General features: G+C 36.9%; 2 protein-coding genes and 1 long non-coding RNA gene across 4 annotated transcripts in view; 2 read left to right on the top strand and 1 right to left on the bottom strand.

Annotated features, from left to right (window-relative positions):
* The first annotated feature begins 4,929 nt into the window (after positions 1 to 4,929).
* On the top strand, positions 4,930 to 11,976 carry LOC110052181 (uncharacterized). The gene is made up of 2 exons (XM_089291987.1): positions 4,930 to 5,701; positions 8,853 to 11,976. Exons 1-2 carry the CDS (start codon positions 5,233 to 5,235, stop codon positions 9,641 to 9,643), a joined length of 1,260 nt encoding a protein of 419 aa, XP_089148113.1. The 5' UTR covers positions 4,930 to 5,232; the 3' UTR covers positions 9,644 to 11,976.
* Positions 11,977 to 13,220: 1,244 nt separating this feature from the next.
* Positions 13,221 to 16,390, bottom strand: LOC149111277 (uncharacterized). The gene is made up of 5 exons (XR_016207969.1): positions 16,237 to 16,390; positions 15,663 to 15,707; positions 15,367 to 15,458; positions 13,738 to 13,798; positions 13,221 to 13,492 (listed from the first exon to the last, which is right to left on the bottom strand). It is a non-coding gene; the product is annotated as an uncharacterized LOC149111277 (long non-coding RNA).
* A 759-nt stretch (positions 16,391 to 17,149) lies between these two features.
* The window catches only part of LOC110051883 (sterol carrier protein 2-like), a 15,632-nt gene continuing 10,160 nt past the window's right edge, over positions 17,150 to 22,621 (top strand). For both annotated transcript variants that reach the window (XM_089291975.1, XM_089291976.1), the window contains exons 1-5: positions 17,150 to 17,387; positions 18,661 to 18,698; positions 19,558 to 19,662; positions 20,333 to 20,350; positions 21,051 to 21,173. In XM_089291975.1, the coding sequence (XP_089148101.1) occupies positions 17,329 to 17,387; positions 18,661 to 18,698; positions 19,558 to 19,662; positions 20,333 to 20,350; positions 21,051 to 21,173 (343 nt within the window). In that variant the 5' untranslated portion in view covers positions 17,150 to 17,328. The remainder of the gene's footprint in view (positions 17,388 to 18,660; positions 18,699 to 19,557; positions 19,663 to 20,332; positions 20,351 to 21,050; positions 21,174 to 22,621) is intronic.

The following is a 22,621-nucleotide window of genomic DNA, read 5'->3' as shown; positions in this document are numbered from 1 at the left end:
CACAGCTTTTCTCTAAACGAACCTCCCAGCCGGCAAATAACATCTATAAATCGACTGAAACCATTTTGTGGATAAAGAAACTGCGATATTGCGATAGATAAAGAGGACACTTCTCCAAGTTTTAGGTAACTTTAGATATCCGTCGAAATATTACGCACAAATTTACAGAGCCCAGTGTAGAGCAGCCATATTGGTGGTGATTCCTCAGATATGAAAGCTGTCGAACGATATTTTTTCAAAACTTTTGTCTGAATGTTTCCCACCAATCACTGTGTCGAAGAATACAATAAAAAAAATAGGTCACTATACAAAATCGCATGCGCCCAAATATATACAATCGATTATAAGAATGCTAATGAGACACTGACTAAAACTCTGAAATATTTACATAGAAACATAACAATACATAACTAAGTAAATAGCTTCGCGCGCGGATCGAGTCACTCTGTAAAAGGTCACTATATGCTCGCAAAAGAGGTATGATGGGCCAATCTTACCCATCGGTTCACGTTAAATATTGCGGTAGCTGGAAGAGAAGTTTTTTAAAGTAAATCCTTAATAATAATACTAATAAAAATAATGATAATCATAATGATAATGATAATGATAATGATAATGATAATGATAATAATAATGATAATAATAATAACTTCATAGGTAGAAAGTTTCAAGCATAATATATAATGATGGAACATTAACATATATTTAAACGCAATCGACATAAAAGGTCTCTCGAGTTGTTGTTTTCAAGGTCGTAACTTGCATCTTGTGTACGTATGGGGCGCCGTTTGTAAATTTATTATTTAGACCGAATTTGTGCCATTTTCCCCTTATTTATAAACAATTGAAAATGCCAGAAAATTTATTTATAAATCAGACAAAAGAACTTGCCCGCTGATATGTAAATAATTATTTTAGGTTCGTCCTGGTTTATAAATAATCTTTTATCATAGAGTTATGATATATAAATAATAAACTACACAACTTCAATTATTTATAAATCAGGTCATCTCTCAAATAGTTATTTACATATCATAAAGTTTGTAAATCTTATTATTTATAAATAAATTATTTCGCCGGGAGTCTAAATTCATTATTTACAAATAATGAAGTTTCATTTCGCTGAATGTAAGTTTATTGTTTATAAATAATTAACTTCACTGACTGTGTAAATTCATTATTTAGAAATAATGAATTTCACCTCGCCGAGTGTAAATTTATTATTTATAAATGATGAAGTTCACCGAGTGTGTAAATTCATTATTTAGAAATAATGAACTTTCATCTCGCCGAGTGTAAATTTATTGTTTAGAAATAATGAACTTAACCGAGTGTGTAAATTCATTATTTAGAAATAATAAATTTCACCTCGCCGAGTGTAAATTTATTATTTAGAAATAATGAACTTAACCGAGTGTGTAAATTCATTATTTAGAAATAATAAATTTCACCTCGCCGAGTGTAAATTTATTATTTAGAAATAATGAACTTCACCGAGTGTGTAAATTCATTATTTAGAAATAATGAACTTAACCGAGTGTGAAAATTCATTATTTAGAAATAATGAACGTCACCGAGTGTGTAAATTCGTTATTTAGAAATAATGAACTTTCATCTCGCCAAGTGTTAATTTATTATTTACAAATATGAACATCACCGAGTGTGTAAATGCATTATTTAGAAATAATGAAGTTTTATCTCGCCGAGTGTAAATTTATTATTTAGAAATAATGAACATCACCGAGTGTGAAAATTCATTATTTAGAAATAATGAACTTAACCGAGTGTGTAAATGCATTATTTAGAAATAATGAACTTAACCGAGTGTGTAAATGCATTATTTAGAAATAATGAACTTAACCGAGTGTGTAAATGCATTATTTAGAAATAATGAACTTAACCGAGTGTGTAAATGCATTATTTAGAAATAATGAACTTAACCGAGTGTGTAAATGCATTATTTAGAAATAATGAACATCACCGAGTGTGAAAATTCATTATTTAGAAATAATGAACTTAACCGAGTGTGTAAATTCATTATTTAGAAATAATGAACTTAACCGAGTGTGTAAATGCATTATTTAGAAATAATGAACTTAACCGAGTGTGTAAATGCATTATTTAGAAATAATGAACTTAACCGAGTGTGTAAATGCATTATTTAGAAATAATGAACATCACCGAGTGTGAAAATTCATTATTTAGAAATAATGAACTTAACCGAGTGTGTAAATGCATTATTTAGAAATAATGAACTTAACCGAGTGTGTAAATGCATTATTTAGAAATAATGAACATCACCGAGTGTGAAAATTCATTATTTAGAAATAATGAACTTAACCGAGTGTGTAAATGCATTATTTAGAAATAATGAACTTAACCGAGTGTGTAAATTCATTATTTAGAAATAATGAACTTAACCGAGTGTGTAAATGCATTATTTAGAAATAATGAACTTAACCGAGTGTGTAAATGCATTATTTAGAAATAATGAACTTAACCGAGTGTGTAAATTCATTATTTAGAAATAATGAACGTCACCGAGTGTGTAAATTCGTTATTTAGAAATAATGAACATCATTGAGTTTGTAAATTCATTATTTAGGCTGGTTTTCACTAGCGACGGAGTCGTAGCCGGGGTCGTAGTCAGATACGTAAGAGTGCTTACGACCTAGTGAAAATCGAAAATCGGAGCCGTAAGCGGAGTCATAAGCTCGACGGAATCGGAGTCGGAAGAATCAGAACGTTTCCATTTCTTCCGATTCCGTCACGACTCCTTCGTTTATGATCTAGTGAAAACTGACTATCGGAGTCGGAAGCAGAAGCAGAAGAACCAACCAATCACAAGGCCCGGAAGCAAGCATTGTTATTGGTTTATTCTTCGGTTTTTGCTTCCGACTCCGACGATCTAGTTTTCACTAGATCGTAAGCGACTGAGACATAAGCGGAATGGGTGTTCTTCGACTCCGTCGGTTTGATTTTCACTAGATCGTATCGCTTTACGTTTCTGATTACGACTCCGACTACGACTCGGTCGCTAGTGAAAACCAGCCTAAATAATGAATTTACAAACTCAATGATGTTCATTATTTCTAAATAATAAATTTACACTCGGCGAGATAAAACTTCATTATTTCTAAATAATGCATTTACACACTCGGTGATGTTCATATTTGTAAATAATAAATTAACACTTGGCGAGATGAAAGTTCATTATTTCTAAATAACGAATTTACACACTCGGTGACGTTCATTATTTCTAAATAATGAATTTTCACACTCGGTTAAGTTCATTATTTCTAAATAGTGAATTTACACACTCAGTGAAGTTCATTATTTCTAAATAATAAATTTACACTCGGCGAGGTGAAATTTATTATTTCTAAATAATGAATTTACACACTCGGTTAAGTTCATTATTTCTAAATAATAAATTTACACTCGGCGAGGTGAAATTTATTATTTCTAAATAATGAATTTACACACTCGGTTAAGTTCATTATTTCTAAACAATAAATTTACACTCGGCGAGATGAAAGTTCATTATTTCTAAATAATGAATTTACACACTCGGTGAACTTCATCATTTATAAATAATAAATTTACACTCGGCGAGGTGAAATTCATTATTTCTAAATAATGAATTTACACAGTCAGTGAAGTTAATTATTTATAAACAATAAACTTACATTCAGCGAAATGAAACTTCATTATTTGTAAATAATGAATTTAGACTCCCGGCGAAATAATTTATTTATAAATAATAAGATTTACAAACTTTATGATATGTAAATAACTATTTGAGAGATGACCTGATTTATAAATAATTGAAGTTGTGTAGTTTATTATTTATATATCATAACTCTATGATAAAAGATTATTTATAAACCAGGACGAACCTAAAATAATTATTTACATATCAGCGGGCAAGTTCTTTTGTCTGATTTATAAATAAATTTTCTGGCATTTTCAATTGTTTATAAATAAGGGGAAAATGGCACAAATTCGGTCTAAATAATAAATTTACAAACGGCGCCCCATAGTGTACGTGCGTGCGCTTTCAAAGTAACTGGAGTTTTTTTTTTTTTTTTTTTTTTTTTGTTAAGTAGATTTTTGGCTTTTTTAATATATTGTACATATGTATATATGGTCCAACATTTTATTTATAGGGATTTCCCTAGTATGTCGGTCCGCTCCATCTTCTTTTTTGTAATTATTAATCGCAAGTATTTGTAAGTAAGTCAAGTAACATTACGTAACCAATGATAAGTTCAGCTATATCTTTTTTTTTCCTTCCGAACAATTTATTTTATTTTATTTTATTTTATTTTTTTAACTTAACGACGATAAGTTGTACACCAAAATTATATAATAAAAAATATAGGTCACCACGAATATCCGTGCTGAACAAATTGAAATGGCCAAAGAACAAGAGTGTTTTTCCTAGTACTTTAACTTCTAAAACCAAAGATCACGCACCGCCATACTGTTAAATTCAAAATGCACTGGTTTCCTAACGAAGGCGCTATTTGAGATTAACATATATAATTTAGCATCTCTTATGCCTGACGAGGATAAAACTTTGGTAGCTCTTCAGATTTGACGATGTCACGTAAAAACGCTCCCAATTAACTTGCGTGACACTGTTTGTTCATTTCTTATGGTCAGCGGTAAAGCAACAGGTATGCACAGCCTCCCTTAGACAGGAAGCGAAAACTCTCAAGATCATTAAAATTTGCCGTTTTAGAACATCAAAGTACACAATAACAAGCTTACATAAATTTATTTTATTAGTTAAATGTAGATAGGATCACATATTTTTCAAGACATCTCGCAGTCTTTGTTAATATGGTGAAATTACAACACCTTTGCCTTCCCCACTGAGGTTTGTTGTACTAGCTCCTCCCCTGTAAAATATGAACGAGACTCTCTTGACAGCCGCCACGCTGCGATCAAAAATATTGAATTTCACCTTGTTGTATAATTTTGATTTTCTACCACAGTATTACAGTGCTTCCGCAGTGTCTTCTACAAGCTTAAAAAGGGATGTGGAGTCAATTTATCCGTGAAAAAAGTGACTCAAACCGAGTGAAAACGTTATGACTTCCCGGTTGACACGTCAGCCTCAGTGGCGGGTCCATAATTGAAGATCTGTGATTTAGGATGAACTTTGCTTCGGGAATCATCGCGATTTCTTTATAAACCATTGGAAATCATACTGGATACTTCCTCATGGCTTTGTCCCTTTTTCTAAGGCGATTGTTAAGGTGTCGTTCATTCAAGAAAACTATGATATTCCTGGTAGTCGTTCTTGCACAGATATGGTTGGCAATTCCAGTACTCTTTGGTCAACGTGGACAGACATGGCCCCAACAATTCCGCGTTGTTTTCCCGCAAAATTTCCAGGCACCATTCGTTCCTCTGGTCATTTTTAGCTCTTATAGGCCAAGGTATTTGGAAAGGACGTTAAATTCAATTTCGTCCGCGGGAAGCATTGTCCCTTCCACACCTTGTTTGTTTATCTTGCATCACACTAAAGCCTCTTCCATGGAAGACATCAACGAGACTTACAAGGTGCTTGGCAAAATCACATTTTGTAGAAAGCTAGTGTGGACATTCGGAAATGAAGAGGAGGAACGGAGCCCTGAAGTTCTGAAAGCTCATTGGTGGAATACGATGAAAAAAGTGTTTGACGAACATGGTGTGTATTTCATCAATGTGTGGTTCTAGAAAAATATGGTACATGTGTACTAAAGGCATCTGGAGTTGAGTGTTGATCCATACCCTCAATCGACCTTTGATCAACTCTTGGTCAATATCTTGATCAACTCTTGATATATGGCCGAGTGTCAGCTGACTCATGTGTATTGATTGACACTCGATGGCCTGTCTGCAAAAATTAGTCAACCCTCAATCGATGTTCAATTCAGATTTCGATCAAGTGTCAACCAATGTGTCAATTTATCACTGGACCCTGGATGCCTTTAGTACATATGATCCGTGGAAGGTCATTAGAAATTCCGAAGGGGGTGGGGGGGGGGGGGGTGGGGGGTGGTCTCAAGAGCTAAAAGTTTTGAAGGAAAGTATGAAACTAAATAGGCAGCTCTGGTGGGGTGGGGAGGGGTAACTCAAACCAAAAGCCTTCCCTGAGAAGGGTATGGTATCTTCTGGTAAGAACTCAATCTCTTCTGAGCTTAGGTCAGAGGAAAATTTATTCCTGTTCCTTCACCTACATGTATTAATAATGGACAATTGCCTTTAGGAGATGTGTCTGCAGAAAAGCATGGTAGCTGTATTCATCAAAATAAACATCCAGTCCAAGATGATGAATATGACTACGTGCACCATGATTTCCTGCAGCGAATAATAGCCATTGAATTATGAGCTCAAGGTTTTTATCGCATGATAGTTGACAAGGGCACCTGAGTCAACTGTCAAACATAGAAATCAAGAGCGAATAATCTAATAATTTTTTTTTGTGTGTAAATCTACTAGTCTTTTAAAACTTTATCTAAATCCTCTGCACAGACACTTCAAAACTGCAAAGAAGTGGCTGCCATTTTTCCTAACAGTGGCACAATGCTAGGCTACTGGCTGGTGGTTTACTAGTTATCCAAAAATTCTGGATATTTGGTCAGAATGTAAAATGTAAATGGTAAGACAATTTTGGCCCGACTAATTGGAAAATTCTTGAAATAAATCATTGGCACATCTTGAGAGGCAGTTCAAATTTTCCTTTCAAATCATCCAAATGGAAAATGTGCTTACCATTTGTAATCCTTCTTGCCATCTTGGAATTATGATCAGGTCAAAATCATCATAGGTTCTCTCATTAAATTGGGTGAATCAGAACAGAACTTACCATCAGAACTTTTCACCTGTCCCGTTAGCAATAATTCTATTGTTGTAATTTTTACCATGCCGTAGAAAATAGAGCCAATCAGAATACAGGGAAGCTGTTGTATACTTGATGGTGTTACACCCAACTCTCTCTTCATGAGCTGTGCGTATGCTGCATTGATTATGTTGGCCACTGTATGTTCTATGGTATTAGAATAAAATAGTTCTGCAATGCTTTCTGTTGATACATCATGGAATAACCCACTTGTTTTGTATTTTCTTGGTATACTCACTCGCCAAAAGACTTGTGTGTATACTGAGAAAATACAAGTGACTCGTGGGATATTCCGTGGTATGTGACTCGAAAGCATTGCATAACTATTATAATATTATTTGATGTATAAATCTGATGTGTCTACTTGGTCAAGTGATGTTGTTTGGTAAGGTTGTTATTAGGAATACTTGTCTAATAGAAGGATATGGGGGTAGGGTGGGTTGTGGGTGCTTATTATTAGAAGGAAATTGTGCACTTAAAAATTTGTAAAGTTTATGTTTTGTAAGGGATTTATACATTATAATAACACTCTCTCTGACTATGACAGTGTGAGACACAAGTAAGCTCTTCAGTCCTTAACTGAACATAGAAAAAAAACGTAACTTACAATGATTTATAAAAACAGAGCAAGCTTTCTTATTAGAGGCTTAGAATTAGAAGAAGTTGGAACTTCTTTTTAGCGTGAGGTCTGAGGTTGGGACAGTCTTGCTATTGGAATTTTGAATGAGGCACAGCAGCCTATTATATGGTTTGTTTGGCCCCAGCCCTGGCTGGGGTCATTGTGTATTGTTCTTGGGCAGGACACAAACCCCTCTCCACCCAGGTGCATAAATTGTTACCAGCATATTTAATGTTGGGGGTCATCTTGTGATGGACTAGCATCCCATCCAGGGGTACTGTATGTAGTAGAAATGTATACTCATAGTTGCTTCATGCTGGCTAAGGAAAGCATAATAAGTCCTGAGGGTTATTTAATGGTGTTGACTGATTTCCATCTGAAAAAGGGCAAGTCTGTTCAATCAAATTGGCAAATAGATAATTTTATTCACAATTCAACAAGTAGATATCCGTGTTTATCACGTAAACACCAAATACAAGGTGAGCTTTCGTGCAAAAACATGATATCTTCACAAGTTAAGTGAAAGTAGCATGTTATCTTCAAAAGTAAAAAGATCGCCGTTACCATGGTTACATAATAAATTGCGCCTTTCGCAGCAAAAGTGAAACAGTTCGGTATTTCATTGATGTTTATAATAAATAGGACATTCCATGGCGGTTTGGAGATACAAATTTCTTTTCTTGTATTGAAAAATATTTCACTCATCTGCTGTGCTCGCTCATGAAGTATATTTTTCAACACTCGAAGAGAAATTTGTATCTCCACACAGCCATGTCCATGTAATATCCTCTATATATTTTCCTTATTTCCTCTCTGTTTTTATTTTCACTTTGTACTTCCACCATTTCTTTGGATGGTACAGGTCGTAAGTCTACTCTTTTGACTGTGGTCATATTCATTCCATCTTTGGCATTCACTAATGACTTGTGGGTCATCAATAAAATTGTCCAATTGTCAAATAAAACAATTAAATAGATAGAATCAATAGTTAAGGTCTACTTTCATGAGTTGCAATTGTCGGATCAACGACTGTACTTGTCAGTTGCGAATAAATTTATCTATTTGCACAAAACGTTTAAATCAAGTATTCCTCTTTTCCAATCGACGTAAGTGCTGGCTTGGTGGGCCATTACACTGGAAAGCAGACTTCAGCTTTTTTTCACCTTTGTTGCAGGAATTTTATGAGATAGGACTTGAACAATCAATCTGAATTAGCTCAAGGCCAGTTATTTTTGAAGTCCCGTGCCTTATAATAATTATTATTCTAACTTCTTTAGTCACAATTTCCAAATATGAAAAGTTATGCAAGCTCTAACAGTTTAAAACTTTTATCTTCAGATGCCTTCCAGTTAAAACACAATGAAACATTCAGAGGAGATGTGCTTTTTGTGGAAGATGACATAGTTGTTGCAGCAGATTTTATGGAAGTGATGTGGTATGCTCTTCTTGTCAAGAACTCTGTTTCTAACATTCACTTCAGCACTCTTCAAGGTGTAGGAGTAGAGAATTTAGTTGATCATCAACCAGATGCCTTTGTTGTAAGTCAAGTGCCTCTTGTTCAAAGCATTGGGTATGCATTTAACTCTTCCATGTGGGAGTATATTAAGACATTTCAACAAGATGCATTGGGTCATGCTGAAAGGGACTGGCCACTATATTTAGGATTGATGTTATTGTATAACAGCAATGCAACTGTCCTAAGAATTGTTTCACCAACCATAAGTCGCATCTGGCACGTAGGTGATAATGATTTGGGATCCACCGGCGATCCTGATAAGAGCAATAACTACAAGCCTCAACAGCTTCCACCATGGAAACGGGCTCGGGAGCAAAGATACTTAAATAGGCACAAGGCAAATGTGTTGCCTGGCGTGCGAGACATGCATGGGCGTCTGTGTCACCCATGTGAAATGGAGCTAAGAAAATACAAATTTTCAGGAGGAAGCTATAATTGTCGTTGCCTCTGTCCAACAAGCAACCTGCAGAAATACATTAACTGGCAAATGGCTGCATTTGCAACAGATGTCAATCCCAGAATGCATTGTACTCTAGTGTCACATTTGATGACCATGGTTATATTTATCTTTGTTGGCATGCTGATGTTTGGATATCTGATGTCATCACGTTGATCACCACATAGCACAGTTCATACAGGATTACTTTTTCTGAACTTGAAAAGCTCTTGGAAAATTAGAGTTTGACTGTTAGGAAAAGGGTTGCAACTTTGTCCAATTAATAACAAGTTTGTTTGTTTTGGATGACCATGGTGTGGAGATTTTAAAATATTTGTGAACTTTGTGGACCTTTAAAATTATGAATTCCTACAGATGTTATTAATAATGACTTAAAAGTTAATGATCACAGAATTTCTCATAAATTCCTCCGTCCAGGGGATCATAGGATTGCTATGGAATTAACAGATAAAAGAACTCTGCACATGATACATTTTCTAGGAAAATAATTTTACACTTAATAATTATAATAATTTATAATAATTTAATAACTTCTAGAGCACTATTTATATTTACTGCTGATCAACAGCGCTTTACAAGTTAACTCATAAAAACATGAAGACACGGGAAAAGGAAAGAGGGCATGGATTGTTTGGTATTTTCAAAACAGAAACAAATGAAATGTCTTACTAAGACATGTGCTTCCAAATTTTTCTCAACTATATCCGGCAGAAAAATATAGCGGGACAAATATTTTCTTGAAAAATTATAGAAATACATGCATTGGAATTTTTTTTAAGAGTGGAAAATAACAAAGGAAAGGTGGATTGAATAAAAAATATATAGATATAATATAATTATATACATTCAAAATTTCAGGCAGTTGGTAGCAAAGACAGGCAGCTGTTAATTCATGTTCTGTGATAATGCAATTGTGCAGGTCTTGAAAATATCCATACTCCTCCCACAGAAGGGACTGGAATTTCCTGGGGTGGAGGGATCTGTAAGACTGTAAGAGGGGTGGGGTCCTAGAAAAAATCCTTTTCATGGGGGAGGTAGGGATATTTTCTGGAACTGCACATCAATTGGTAGAGTGGTTCAGTTCTTAAGACTTCAGCTCACTGCTTTTTAATTTCCATGAAAAAATATGTATAGCTTATCATGTGATTTGCAGTGTAGACTGGAATGACTAACCAAGTAGATTTTCCTCGCACCAACAAATTTCTCAGTGCCATAGAGCGAATACAACTTTTAGGCTTTGAAAAATCTATGAGGGCCTATTTAGTCCAAGGCCTTTTTAAAGATCAATTATCTAATCATCTTTTTCATGAGTGTGCCCCCCCCCCCCCCAGAACACATGCCCATACCCTGATGTTACTGTCTGTCAAAGATACAGACTACTTAAAATGTCGCGATCTACAGCACAAGTGACCACCCCTGGTGGGGTGAGGGTGGGGGTGGGGGGAAAGGGGGAACTCCCATAGGAAAAGGTCGGGGATGCTCGTTGTCTCACTAAGGGGTGTAAATCAAGGATTCTGGTCTCATTTAGGGTGTACGTGATGAAACGCCACTATTTTTTAGCTGCCAAAGTATCTTTTTTAGGGTGCACTTGATGAAATGATAATAAACAACGCTCTTATTTCCACCGGTCTCTCGATTCCAGTTCCTTTCCTGAACAGGCGCTAGTAATCAAGCCTATTTCGCTTTAACTGGTGTCTCTCAAGGGTTAAATAAAGCTCGCACTACGTTCAGATTTGTCTTTTGAAGGGGTTTTAATTCAATTTTTTTTTGTCCTATGAGCATCTCCGACCTTTTCATATGGGAGTCCACCCCCCCCCCCTCCCAGGGGAGGAAGAAAGACGATTATATTTTAGTATTATTACTGAAAGACAGCTGACCGGAGTTGATAGCTACATGCAGTTGTTATAGCAGTCGATGGCTTACGTCCCTTATGTCCAGAGATTTCGTAGCTTGCAACGACCAATAAGCCATTTTACAGTTGCCTGCTCAGTGACCTGGCCTTTGAATGGTAGCGAGGCTGGAGTTGACCTTGCTTTGATACAGAACCCTCTGCTTTTGTCATGTAGATACACCTAGTTAGCATTAGAACAACTTGATTTACACAACAAAAGCAGTGAGGTCTGTGTCGAAAAAAGGTCATCTCCAGCCTCGTTGCCATTCAAAGGCCAGGTCACTGAGGAGACAACTGTAAAAAGACCTATTGATTAACTGGGCATAATGTAAGGTGCAGTTTAACCATTTATCTGAAAGGGGTGGGGAACAAAGTGCCTGCGCTGATATCAGTCTTTTCTTACAAAAACAGCAAAGGAAGACTTGATTGAAAAAAGCTTACAATTGATGTTGGCCTGACCCTTTCATAGATGTGCGAATTATTGTTGTCTGCTACTGATTTACTCTATTCCGAGGTTCTCATCCTGAAGACTATAACGTACCCATTCTACTGTGCATCATGTGGCTTATTGCTTTCAAATAAACGGCCTCTCGCAGAATTTTTCGTATTTATGAATGTTTCGCAGACCTTTTCTTGCTCAAGCCCTCGTAGCAAACATGCAAACGCCAACTACAAGATGCTGTTCCTGTTCTCTTTAACAAATATATTACATGTTGCCGTGCGTCTGTTCAGAGATCGCAGATGGCGTCAAAATGTGGTAAGAACAAAAAAGTGGCACCGAGCCGTTAGCCGAGTGTGTTACATGTTCTTGCCGCATCACCGACGTCATCTGTGGTCTATTACTAAGCAGACACACGGCAACCTGGAATCTCAGTTGTTTTATCTAAGGCCTCGACTGAAACCTTGAAACAGAGGAACTGAAGAATACAGGACTAGGAAAACGTTGATGATGAATAATAGTGAATTTTATAACAACTTCTTCCCGGACATCTATGGCTACACGGGTAGATTGGCGCGGTTTCCAGACGCCTCCTTTTACTTTCATTCGTCCCGAACGCGTCCCGACGCGCTTTATCCTACCCGGCCACGCTCTGTTCTTCTCGCGCTTAAGAGACGTTGGCCCTTTCTATACTGTTAACGTAGCTCTTTGGAGACGTGTAGCATTTCTGATTGGTTGTTTTGATGTTTCCGCGTTAAAGTAACAACCAATCAGAGGAACTGCCCGGCTTCTCACAGAGCTACGTCATCCAGTTACCAGTATTTTTGGGTGGAGTTTAAGATGCCTTTGGGGGAATCTTTGTTTACAGTGTTTGCGTTCGTTTTGATCAAGCTACAAAAATAACAGTTCTGAATATTGAAAGGGCATAGCACGATTAACAGCTTCGAGGAATTTGAGCCCTATGCATTAAATACTTTATTTCACAAGGAATTTACGAGATAATTAGTGCTTTCGCCAAACAGTGAATTTTGCAGCTTTTGAAAGCTAATTACGCAAAGAGGCAAAAAGTTTACCAATTACTAAGCTTCGCACGCTGTAGATCGTTGAATATTTGCAGTCAATTTGTATGTAGCGTAATGTCTTCTCTGCGCAAATGTCGTATCAGTAATACGGAAAAATGTAAACAATTAAGTCAGCAGCGATTGCTCTATTGAGCAGGGAAAGAATATAACTAGGTGATTGAAAACCTGTGTCTGCTCAGGTAAAGAGGAAATCGCACAACAGACTGTAATTGCAGAGAGAGGAAAAATTTGAATAGAAGAACTAATCCAGTGAACAGTTCTATTATGCCACTTGTTTACGAGATCATGACAGCTCTGTAAGATGCTTTGTAAATATACGTGTGAGGGTGCAGTCAACTCACTTTAATTCCGACTATTTTAATTTAAACTTAAATTATGTTGGCTGTTGCCCCAAAATGTTACATAAATTCCCTTAATATTGTTATGGAAATCACTCCAGGCTAGAAGACATCGCGGCATATAATTTCCCTTTGGTACTGTCCACTTGGTTTACTCCACGTTCCATACACAAGTCTCTCGAGTCTTTTTCTTTGATCTTTAGTGGCTGAAATTCCATTTTCCTGACCTCTTGAAAGCTCATTAAGACGTTTAAGCTGTTGAATGGAGGGGAAAGTGAACTGAGTTCAGTTAATTCATGCTAATGCATCAAGGTTTTGAGATCACGTGGAAATTTCGGAGCATTACCAACCAGGCAAAATTCACCTCATAGTGAACTTTCCTCCTCCCCCATCTCCAGCGCTCCCTCCGCTCCTGGTCCCCGCCGGGGGATTGGGTGCCAAGCAAATCGATCGAAGACCTCAAGCCGTTTAAAATACGGATTGACTTAATGTTCACGTACCTTTCAATACCTTTCTTGTAGTCTTTTGAGAGTTATAAATATGGTCAGACGAGTTTTCCACCTATAAAAATAAAACAAATTACAGCAAGACTCATGCTTAATTTCTTATAGTTTGTTAATGAAACACAGGTTTGTGAATACCTTAAATTACAATTTTCAACTTAACTCGTTTGGAAATTCGCCTGATTTAAAAAAATGTGTGAGATCTAAAAAGGCTATAGCCAAATTAAACATGCCAATTTAGTCTTGAGGCCAAGTTTGTTAGGAAATAATTTAAAACTCGCTTCAAACGATACCTTCAAAAGTGACAACATTGTATAAAACAGCAAATATCTCGTTAAATATTCAGCGTGTTCGCCTCTTATTTGCATCGTTACCAAATGGAACAGACATTATCAATTTATGATATAAGTTGTCCGCGCTACGCTGGAGAAATTTGAGATCGCAGCGTTAATTTTACGACGGAGCTTTCCGAAAACATTCTTCAAACTGGAGGAATTTGAAAACGCCGGCTTTGCGTTCTAGTTCGAAGGGTAACATTTTGAAAACGAAGCTTTTCGAAAACGATGACACCACGACAATCATGTGATTTCCCCGGGGGGGGGGGCACTGCCATATATGGGCTATATAGGTATGTGCCGCTGTGAAGGGTATGGTTTTCAAGCAGTTTACTCTAGGATAGGGTATGTAAATCAGAGCGTTTGGGTCTAGAATAGGGTGTAATTTTTCACAAAACTGACTAGTTGGTTGAAGATTTTATCTAGACTAAGGAAACCAGGAATTGCCACTCAAAAATAATTTAAGTCAAATCAGCAAGTTTAAATTTACGCAAATCAGCCTCAACAGTGTCGATAGATGGGGGGATTTGGGAAGTTTACTCTAGTATAGGGTAGCAAAATTCAGCTGAACTAGCTCTGGTATAGGCTAAGGGTTCCAGGTTCCCAGCGGCACATCCCCACCCAGAAATTCCCAAAGTACCCCCCCCCCCGGGGGTGATTTTCCTGCCAGAGTTCTCCTCAAGCTCAACTCCGAAATGACCGCGGTGATTCTTGCGTTTTCAAATTTCTCCAGCGTAATGTGGACGGAAAACATTTGCTGTGAGTGAAAACATGTACATGTACACCGTTTTCAAATTGTAGTGTAGTGTTGACTGGGGCCTAAATTACGCTATACTATACATTTCAGTATGCTAATGAAAAAAAAAAAAAAAAAAAAAAACCGCCGTAATTGTATGAGATTCATAGTTGTCAAAGTCATAATGGAGGATACTCAAAGTTTGTCTTCGAACTTTATGATCCGGCGAGAATTCAAACAAAGAACAAAACAAAACAAAAAAACAAAACAAAAAAACCAAAAAAAAAAAAAAAAAAAGAAAGGACTAAAAACCAAACTAAACCAAAACAAAACAACCACTGAAAAAGAAACAAAAACAAAACAAAAAAAAAGAGACGAAAAAGAAAAAAGAGGAAAAAGAAAAAAAAAAAACAAGAAACAAAAACAAAACAAAACAAAACAAAACAAAACAAAACAAAACAAAACAAAACAAAACAAAACAAAACAAAACAAAACAAAACAAAAACAAAAACAACACCGAACAAGTCAAGGAAATGTATGTCATATCTAACTGGCCTGTTGCAGGAAGAATATGGCCGCAGTTTCTTGGCCATAACCCCTCTCTCTCATCTGTTGAACTCGTTTACGGGCCAAGTACCCGCGATACGCTGTTAAAAGGAATAAAACACTTAATTAATTAATTATTCATTTCGGCTACAGAAGGATAAAAAAATCGCTCTTGCTTGATGCTGGCAGAACTTCGTGAATGAAGACTTTTCGGTCTTTTATTTTTTAACTACCATAAAATAAACGGTCTAAACCGTAAACCATGAATAAGGGTTCCAACTATTATCAACCTTAAGGCGGCTTACCTGATTGGAGGAAAATGACAGCTCTCAGTTGGACATCGTCCTTTTCTGTTTGAGAGACAGGTGTTAGCACTAAAGTGGGTTTTATGTCAAAAAGTCATAAATACACGTTGCGTATGTCAAGAACATTCTAGATCTTAGTGTCTGTCGAACGAAAATATATAAGCGATTTTATTTTATCTGCTAGCGTGTTTGTGGCAAATTTCGGCTAATTCTAACTAATTTTTCAATTGTTTGATAAGTCATAGGCCGATTTTAAGCGACATTAATTGCGCGAAGATTCGCTTTAGTGTCACAGGACGATATTAGAAGTTTAAAGTCGACGCCGGTCTGATAACATAAGTAAGAAATTGAAAGCTGTGAGGCGGAAATCGTTCAATTTTCTGCTAAACAATTTTCTCTTGAAGAATAGCCCTAGAAATTCATGTATTGTTTCATAGCCACAGTACCTAAAAAAATATAAGACTAACAAGAAACAGAAAGTAGTTTTGACATATATTAAAGCATGAAATAGGTAGATTGACTAACATTCACTTTTTAAAACTCTTTTTATATCTATTATTTTAACGTTACTTACTTATCTTTCTTAGCACCAAATCGCTGTACTCCATTAATTCGAATTTGTCGTTAAATCCAACCAGAGATTATCCAAATGAAAACCATGAATTTGCTGTTTATAGTGATGTTTGCGTCTAACTGAAAGTCCAAGCGACCGGGCGTTGTTCATTAATTAAAATGATTGTTTGGCCGGTTTGACCCGTTGAGGCGAAATAAACTTGCTTAAAATACTGACGCCTGTTCAAAATCTTATTAAAAATTAAAGAACGCGGATAACTTTTTTCATTTGCAAACAGCAAACAGAATGGAAGCAGTGACTGATGCAAACAAACAAACATACAAAAAGTTTAAAAAATTCATAGGCGCAACATAAAATGTTGTTGCACTCAGCGTCACTAAAAAATTGAAACAAGCTTAGTTATTTCATTGGTATACACACAAATTACGGTTGCAAGTTCTAGTTCGGCCGACAAAATGAGTTTTATTTGACAGAGTTTCTTGGCCGAAGATCCCGGCATTTTGGTTGAGGTTTACACTGCCAACCGTAAATTTTTACAAACGGTAAGCAGCCCTTAATTTGCCACAATGAGCCCGCTGTTTACACCGGGATTGTTGCTAAATGACTTGCCATCAGTTGCCATCTGGTTTAGAGGGATAAGATGACGTCATATACGGACTTTTGATCGGTTTTGCAGTCATTTTGCACAAGGCTATGCTCAAAAATTCGATGATGATGAATCATTCCAATGTTTTGGCTTTATCTTTCTAAAAGAAATGTAAGAAACGGTCACTTTATGTTTACTAGAAACCTGCTATAAACACAAGAAAATTAGCGCGAAAATTAACGTGCGGGACAATTGGTGCTCCGCTACTTGACGTTGGAGACTAATGGTTTTGTCATACATGACAGGAAATTCGAAGTTTAGCCTCTTGCAGAATATTGGTCTTAGTATCGGTCTTAGTTTATCTTGATAGCCTGATTTTCAGAGATTTCAGCCGTTTCCCCACGTCGCTCATACAAACACTATGGTGCTGCAATCCCAGCTTTCTGATAATATTTTTAGGTGAAGATTTTTCGTCATACATTTAGTTATACTAATACGAATCCAAGATGGCGGACATAAGGAAGACCTCTGAACAAGTGTTCATTGTCGGTGTCGGGATGACAAAGTAAGTAATGGGTGTAAACAAAAACTATTTAAAAAAATGCGAGATCGATGAAGAAAATTTCCAGGTAGAGGATCACACATACTTATACTTAGCTTAAAGGGGCTTGCTCACCCGGTCTAAGGTGATTTGACCTTTCCTGCGAATGAGCAGTCGAGAATTAAAGGTGTCATGAATGGGCAAAATTAGAGACGATTAACACAGGTTTGCTCAACATATCAATTTTCAAGTTTATGTCGTCTTACATGAACATGTATTTTATAAATTATGCAGATCTTGTGTACTGTCTGACCCCAATGCCCTGTTCAATGTTTGCATAGGAGGGGCGGGCTGGCGTAGATGAAGATTCCCCTTGTGGTTGGTTCTGGATGTTTTCTTGAACCAACCAATGTAGAGTAACAACATTGGCAAGGGAGAAATTGCAGTCATCAGACTTTTCTCAAATTTCAATATCAAAATTCTTTACTAGGGATCAACAAAACAAACAAACAAACAAACAAACAAACAAACGAACAAAAAAACACAAAACAAATCAAAATGGGAGTATACATGGACATCAAGGCCATTATGGCCATTGGGAGGCATGGTGGCCTCATGGTTAGCATGCTCGTCTTCGGATTGAGCAGTCTGGGTTCAAGCCCTTGTGTTGTGATCTTAGGTAAGACACTTTTCTCTCACAGTGCCTCTCTCCACCCAGGTGTATGAATGGGTACTGGCGAACTTAATGCCAGGGTTGACCCGCGATAGACTAGCATCCCATCTAGGTAGGTAAAGTCTGCATACGAGCCAATTGGCCCATCAGGCCGGAGCTTATCTCAGTTTCAGTAGCATGAAGCGACTAGGAGTATTTCTACTCCCCCCTGGATGGGATACTAGTCCATCGCAGGGTTACCCCCAGCATTAAGTTCGCCGGTACCCATTTATACAACTGGGTGGAGAGAGGCACTGTGAGAGTAAAGTGTCTTGCCCAAGAACACAACAAAATGTCCCCGGCCAGGGCTCAAACCCGGACAGCTAGATCCGGAGACGAGCGCACTAACCATGAGGCCACCACGCCTCCCACAGCATCCCATCTAGAGGGGAGCAGAAATGCTCCTAGTTGCTTCATGCCACAGAAATCGGGATAAGCTCCACCCTGGTGGGCCGCTTGGTTCGTACACGTGTACGCAGACTTTACTTTACATTATGGCCCCTTAGTTATAAAAATCATGGTACTGTAAGAAGATGATTATTGCTTTTATTATTAATTATATTATCTAATGATAATTTTTCTAAGGTTTGAAAAGCCTCTCACCAAGAAATGGGACTATCCAGGTGTGTATAGTATTCATTTGATAGGCTTATACAAATTATATCTTTACTTAATAATAATAAAAACAATCTGGAGACATAAAATAGTAAAATGAAATTTCCATATACAGTTGACCCTTGATTATCCGTACCTTGATTATCTGGATTTCTTGATTATCCAGACTTTTTTCCTGGTCCCAATTTTGTCGTGAATATTTATTAGTCATGATCAAAATCCATAGCAATATTCTTTTTAAAACTATAGCATTGAAAAGTGCAGTCAAAAGCAAGTTTGTTTTGCTTTTAAAGAGCAAAAGCAACGCTCGCACACATTGTAACTAATGAGGAACACTCGAATGAGTTCTTGTTGGCTCAGAGTTGAGTGGTTTAAGCTGTACGGTAGACCATATTGTTTTCCAAACGATTTGTAAAAGTGTTGTTTCATGATTAAATGTTGCTTTATTTAAACAGTTTTGTTCTTCATTAATATTTGTATTTTTGATTATCCGGACCTTCGATTATCCAGACTATTTCTTCTAGTCCAAACGAGTCCGGATAATTGAGGTTTGACTGTAACACTTACAGTACATGACTAGCTATAATTACAATTATAACACAAACACCAAATGCATGCAGTCCAGCCATTTATGTATTCTTCGCATATAGTTTAAAAAATCACACACCTGCCAACTTTTGGTGAGTCAAAGTACACAGCATGCAGGAACCATCTGGTTTACCAATTGCACACACTTGCATACTTTTCAGGCATAATTTTCTGTTACATTTTATTCGTCATGTCCAATCTGTGGCCGTTGCTTGAAGATGCTTCAGTGGGACTTGTAGATCAGGCTATCAATGTATTCCAAATTGATTTTGCTCACAGATATGGCTCGAGAGGCAGGGACAGCTTCTCTGAATGATGCAGGAATTTCTTATCAGGATGTGGAAGCTGTTGTCGCAAGTTACTGCTATGGAGAACCAACTTCAGGTAAGTTGATGACTCGCACATGCAGTTTTGCTTACTAATCTACACTGTATATTCTCATTGGTCACGATGTACAGACATTGAGACATACATGTATTTGTTATTTTTTTGCATGACTCCACAAGCTACTGAGCTTTAATTTTAATGGTGCTGAAATAAAGGTTGTCTGTCCGTTTGTCTGTCTGTCTGTCTGTCTGTCTGTCTGTCACATATCTCGTTACTTGTTCAGTTCTAATTTCTCTTCTCAAGAAAATTGTAATTAAAAGTTTTAACCCCAATACAAAACATAGTCTGAATTATAAACAGATTTCTCTGACAGTATGAAGTTTGTGCAACCCTAGTACTTCTCAGAGTCCTCTGAATGGTTGTTTTTGTTTCTTTTTTATTCTTAAGTTACTAAATTTCTTTTTGCTCTAGATTGTCGAGTCTCACAAACATTTGTTTTGATACTTAGACTGTTGATATCTCTTATTTATCAGATCTTTACAAGGAAGTTCACATTTAATAATTTTATTATGAAATACATGACTGTAGAGATTTACTTAATATTATTAACAGAGACTTACTCTAAGTACACATTGTTCAATCTTTGTGCATGGACATGTAGCTTGTGGGTTGTTACCGGCAAGTTCCTTGGGATGTCTTAATGTTTACAACATGTATTGTTTTACAGGTCAAAGGGCGGTCTATGGTAAGTACGACACTTAAAAAAATTCTGCACCCAGTTACATGTACTTGGAGCTTTTAATCTCAATTGTCTATTTCCATTTGAAGTAAGATGTTCTTAAAAAGGTGTTGGTATGTTTCACTTAATAAGAAATAGTTGAAGGAGAAGGTCTTTTACTTAGTGGAGGCTTTATTATTGGGTATAAATTATTTTTTACCAGCAGAGAGAGAAGTTTGTAGTCACACGCTGCTAAGTGCAGGGTGGGGTGGGGTGGGGTGGGGTGGGATGAGTTGATAGACAGAGAGAGAGAGAGAGAGAGAGAGAGAGAGAGAGAGAGAGAGAGAGAGAGAGAGAGAGAGAGAGAGAGAGAGAGAGAGAGAGAGAGAGAGAGAGAGAGAGAGAGAGAGAGAGAGAGAGAGAGAGAGAGAGAGAGAGAGAGAGAGAGAGAGAGAGAGAGAGAGAGAGAGAGAGAGAGAGAGAGAGAGTGAGGGAGAGGCCTTGGATAAGCTTTCAGAATTTGATGTACAGACTTACCACCAATGCAAGACTGTATTTAAATCTGATTTAACATGGATGGAGATTTTGTGTATGACTTGTCATTATCCTTACATGATTTTGTAGAGTCTTTGGTAGGTCTTTCAAGATGTTCAGAGAGTCTTGTAAGTTTTTGTAAGTTAGATGACATACTCATAGGAATCTTGTCACTGTAATTTTTTCACTTCAGAGCTTGGTCTTACTGGGGTACCTGTGTTCAATACAAACAACAATTGCTCGTCTGCGTCATCTGCCCTCATGCTTGCCAGATTGCTGGTTCTTAGTGGACAGTATAGGTGTGTTCTAGCATTAGGTGGGTAATAATAATAACAACAAACACTAAGTATACATGTAGTTAATCTTATGGTTTCGAGTTTGGAATTAATTTGCATAAGTGAGTTTTTCAAAGAGCTGAAATTGCACGAGCTGCTTCAGCAAGTGCAATTTCAGCTTTTCAAAAAACTCACAAGTGCAAATTAATTCCAAATTGAATGAGAAAAACCATATGATTACTTATTATTAATATAAACATGAAAAAATTTGTGTGGAAGCAGTGGCAAAAGATCTTTCTTGAAGCCATTTTTTCTCATTAGAGAACACTTCTTTCAAAGTTTCTGCACAAAATTTTCGTCATCATTTTACGTGACATCATTGGCTTAGAAAATTTCCTATTGTCTTTCAGCCAACCATAATCTAGAATTACAATGCATAATTTGCACTGGTGTTACACGTTTTGCTCTCAGACTGGTGTTACACTTGAACTGCATTGCTCTCAGCCAATCAGAATCGAGTAATTTTTTTCATGTATATTATTATAGCCATAAACAACTGACAATAATTGAAGGGGTGAGTGCAAAACCATGCTAAGTGACGATTTGGGTGAAAAAAAAAAATTTCGCGAAAGGGCTTGAATTTTTGCATGCGGTCTTCAATGTAATAGAAAAACGTGGTCCTGTATTTTTGTCGCTGGTTTTTGCTTCGTTTATAAAGACGCCGCTAGGAAAACCGAGTGGTTTTTCTGCATACGCAATATCTCGAAAACGAAGCGAAGCTTAGCGGAAAAACTACGGGACATTGTTAAACATACCTACACAAAACTGTATGGGAAATTTGGAGCGTTTTCGACAAAGTTTACTTTTGATTAAAATACCTAGCGCCCTTTTCCCGCCGAGGTCTTCAAATAAACGAAGCCGGACCTTTGTTATGATAAACAGAGCCGACCCTTTGTTATCATAGCCAAGCCAAGTCTTTGTTATAAGTCGAAGTCTCGCCTCGGTTTATTATAACAAAGGATCGGCCCGCCGCGACCGCAAGGACTTTGATTTTACTTAGAAACCAGCAAAATGTCAATTTCACGCAACTTAGATAAGCTCAAATTTATTGATTTCAGGTCAAAAGTGGTTAAAACGTTGACTCATGTTAACGCGCGACAGCAAGGATGTTGATTTCTCTTAGAGAGCAGCAAAATGTCAATTTCACGCAACGTAAAAGCTCAAAAATGTCGATTTCAGGTCTAAATAGGTCAAAATGCTGATTTCACGTTAACGCGTGACGGCAAGGATGTTGATTTCACTTAGAAAACAGCAAAATGTTAATTTCACGCAGCGTATAAGCTCAAAAATGTTGATTTCAGCTCTAAATAGGTCAAAATGCTGATTTCACGGTAGCGCTTGACGGCAAGGATGTTGATTTCACTTAGAGAGCAGCAAAATGTCAATTTCACGCAACGTAAAAGCTCAAAAATGTCGATTTCAGGTCAAA

The sequence above is a fragment of the Orbicella faveolata genome, unplaced genomic scaffold (genome assembly GCF_042242905.1).
Source record: "Orbicella faveolata isolate gen_17 unplaced genomic scaffold, um_ofav_v1 contig_24, whole genome shotgun sequence".
Lineage (NCBI taxonomy): Eukaryota > Metazoa > Cnidaria > Anthozoa > Scleractinia > Merulinidae > Orbicella > Orbicella faveolata.
Note: the sequence above shows the minus strand (reverse complement) of the source record. Positions and strands in the feature narration are given on the sequence as shown.

Bases quoted from the DNA above. Each gene is read 5' to 3' on its own strand.
- LOC110052181 (XM_089291987.1), top strand. From the start codon at position 5,233: ATGGCTTTGTCCCTTTTTCTAAGGCGATTGTTAAGGTGTCGTTCATTC. The intron at 5,702-8,852 runs GTGTGTATTTCA...TTTTATCTTCAG, and splicing joins AAAAGTGTTTGACGAACATG to ATGCCTTCCAGTTAAAACAC.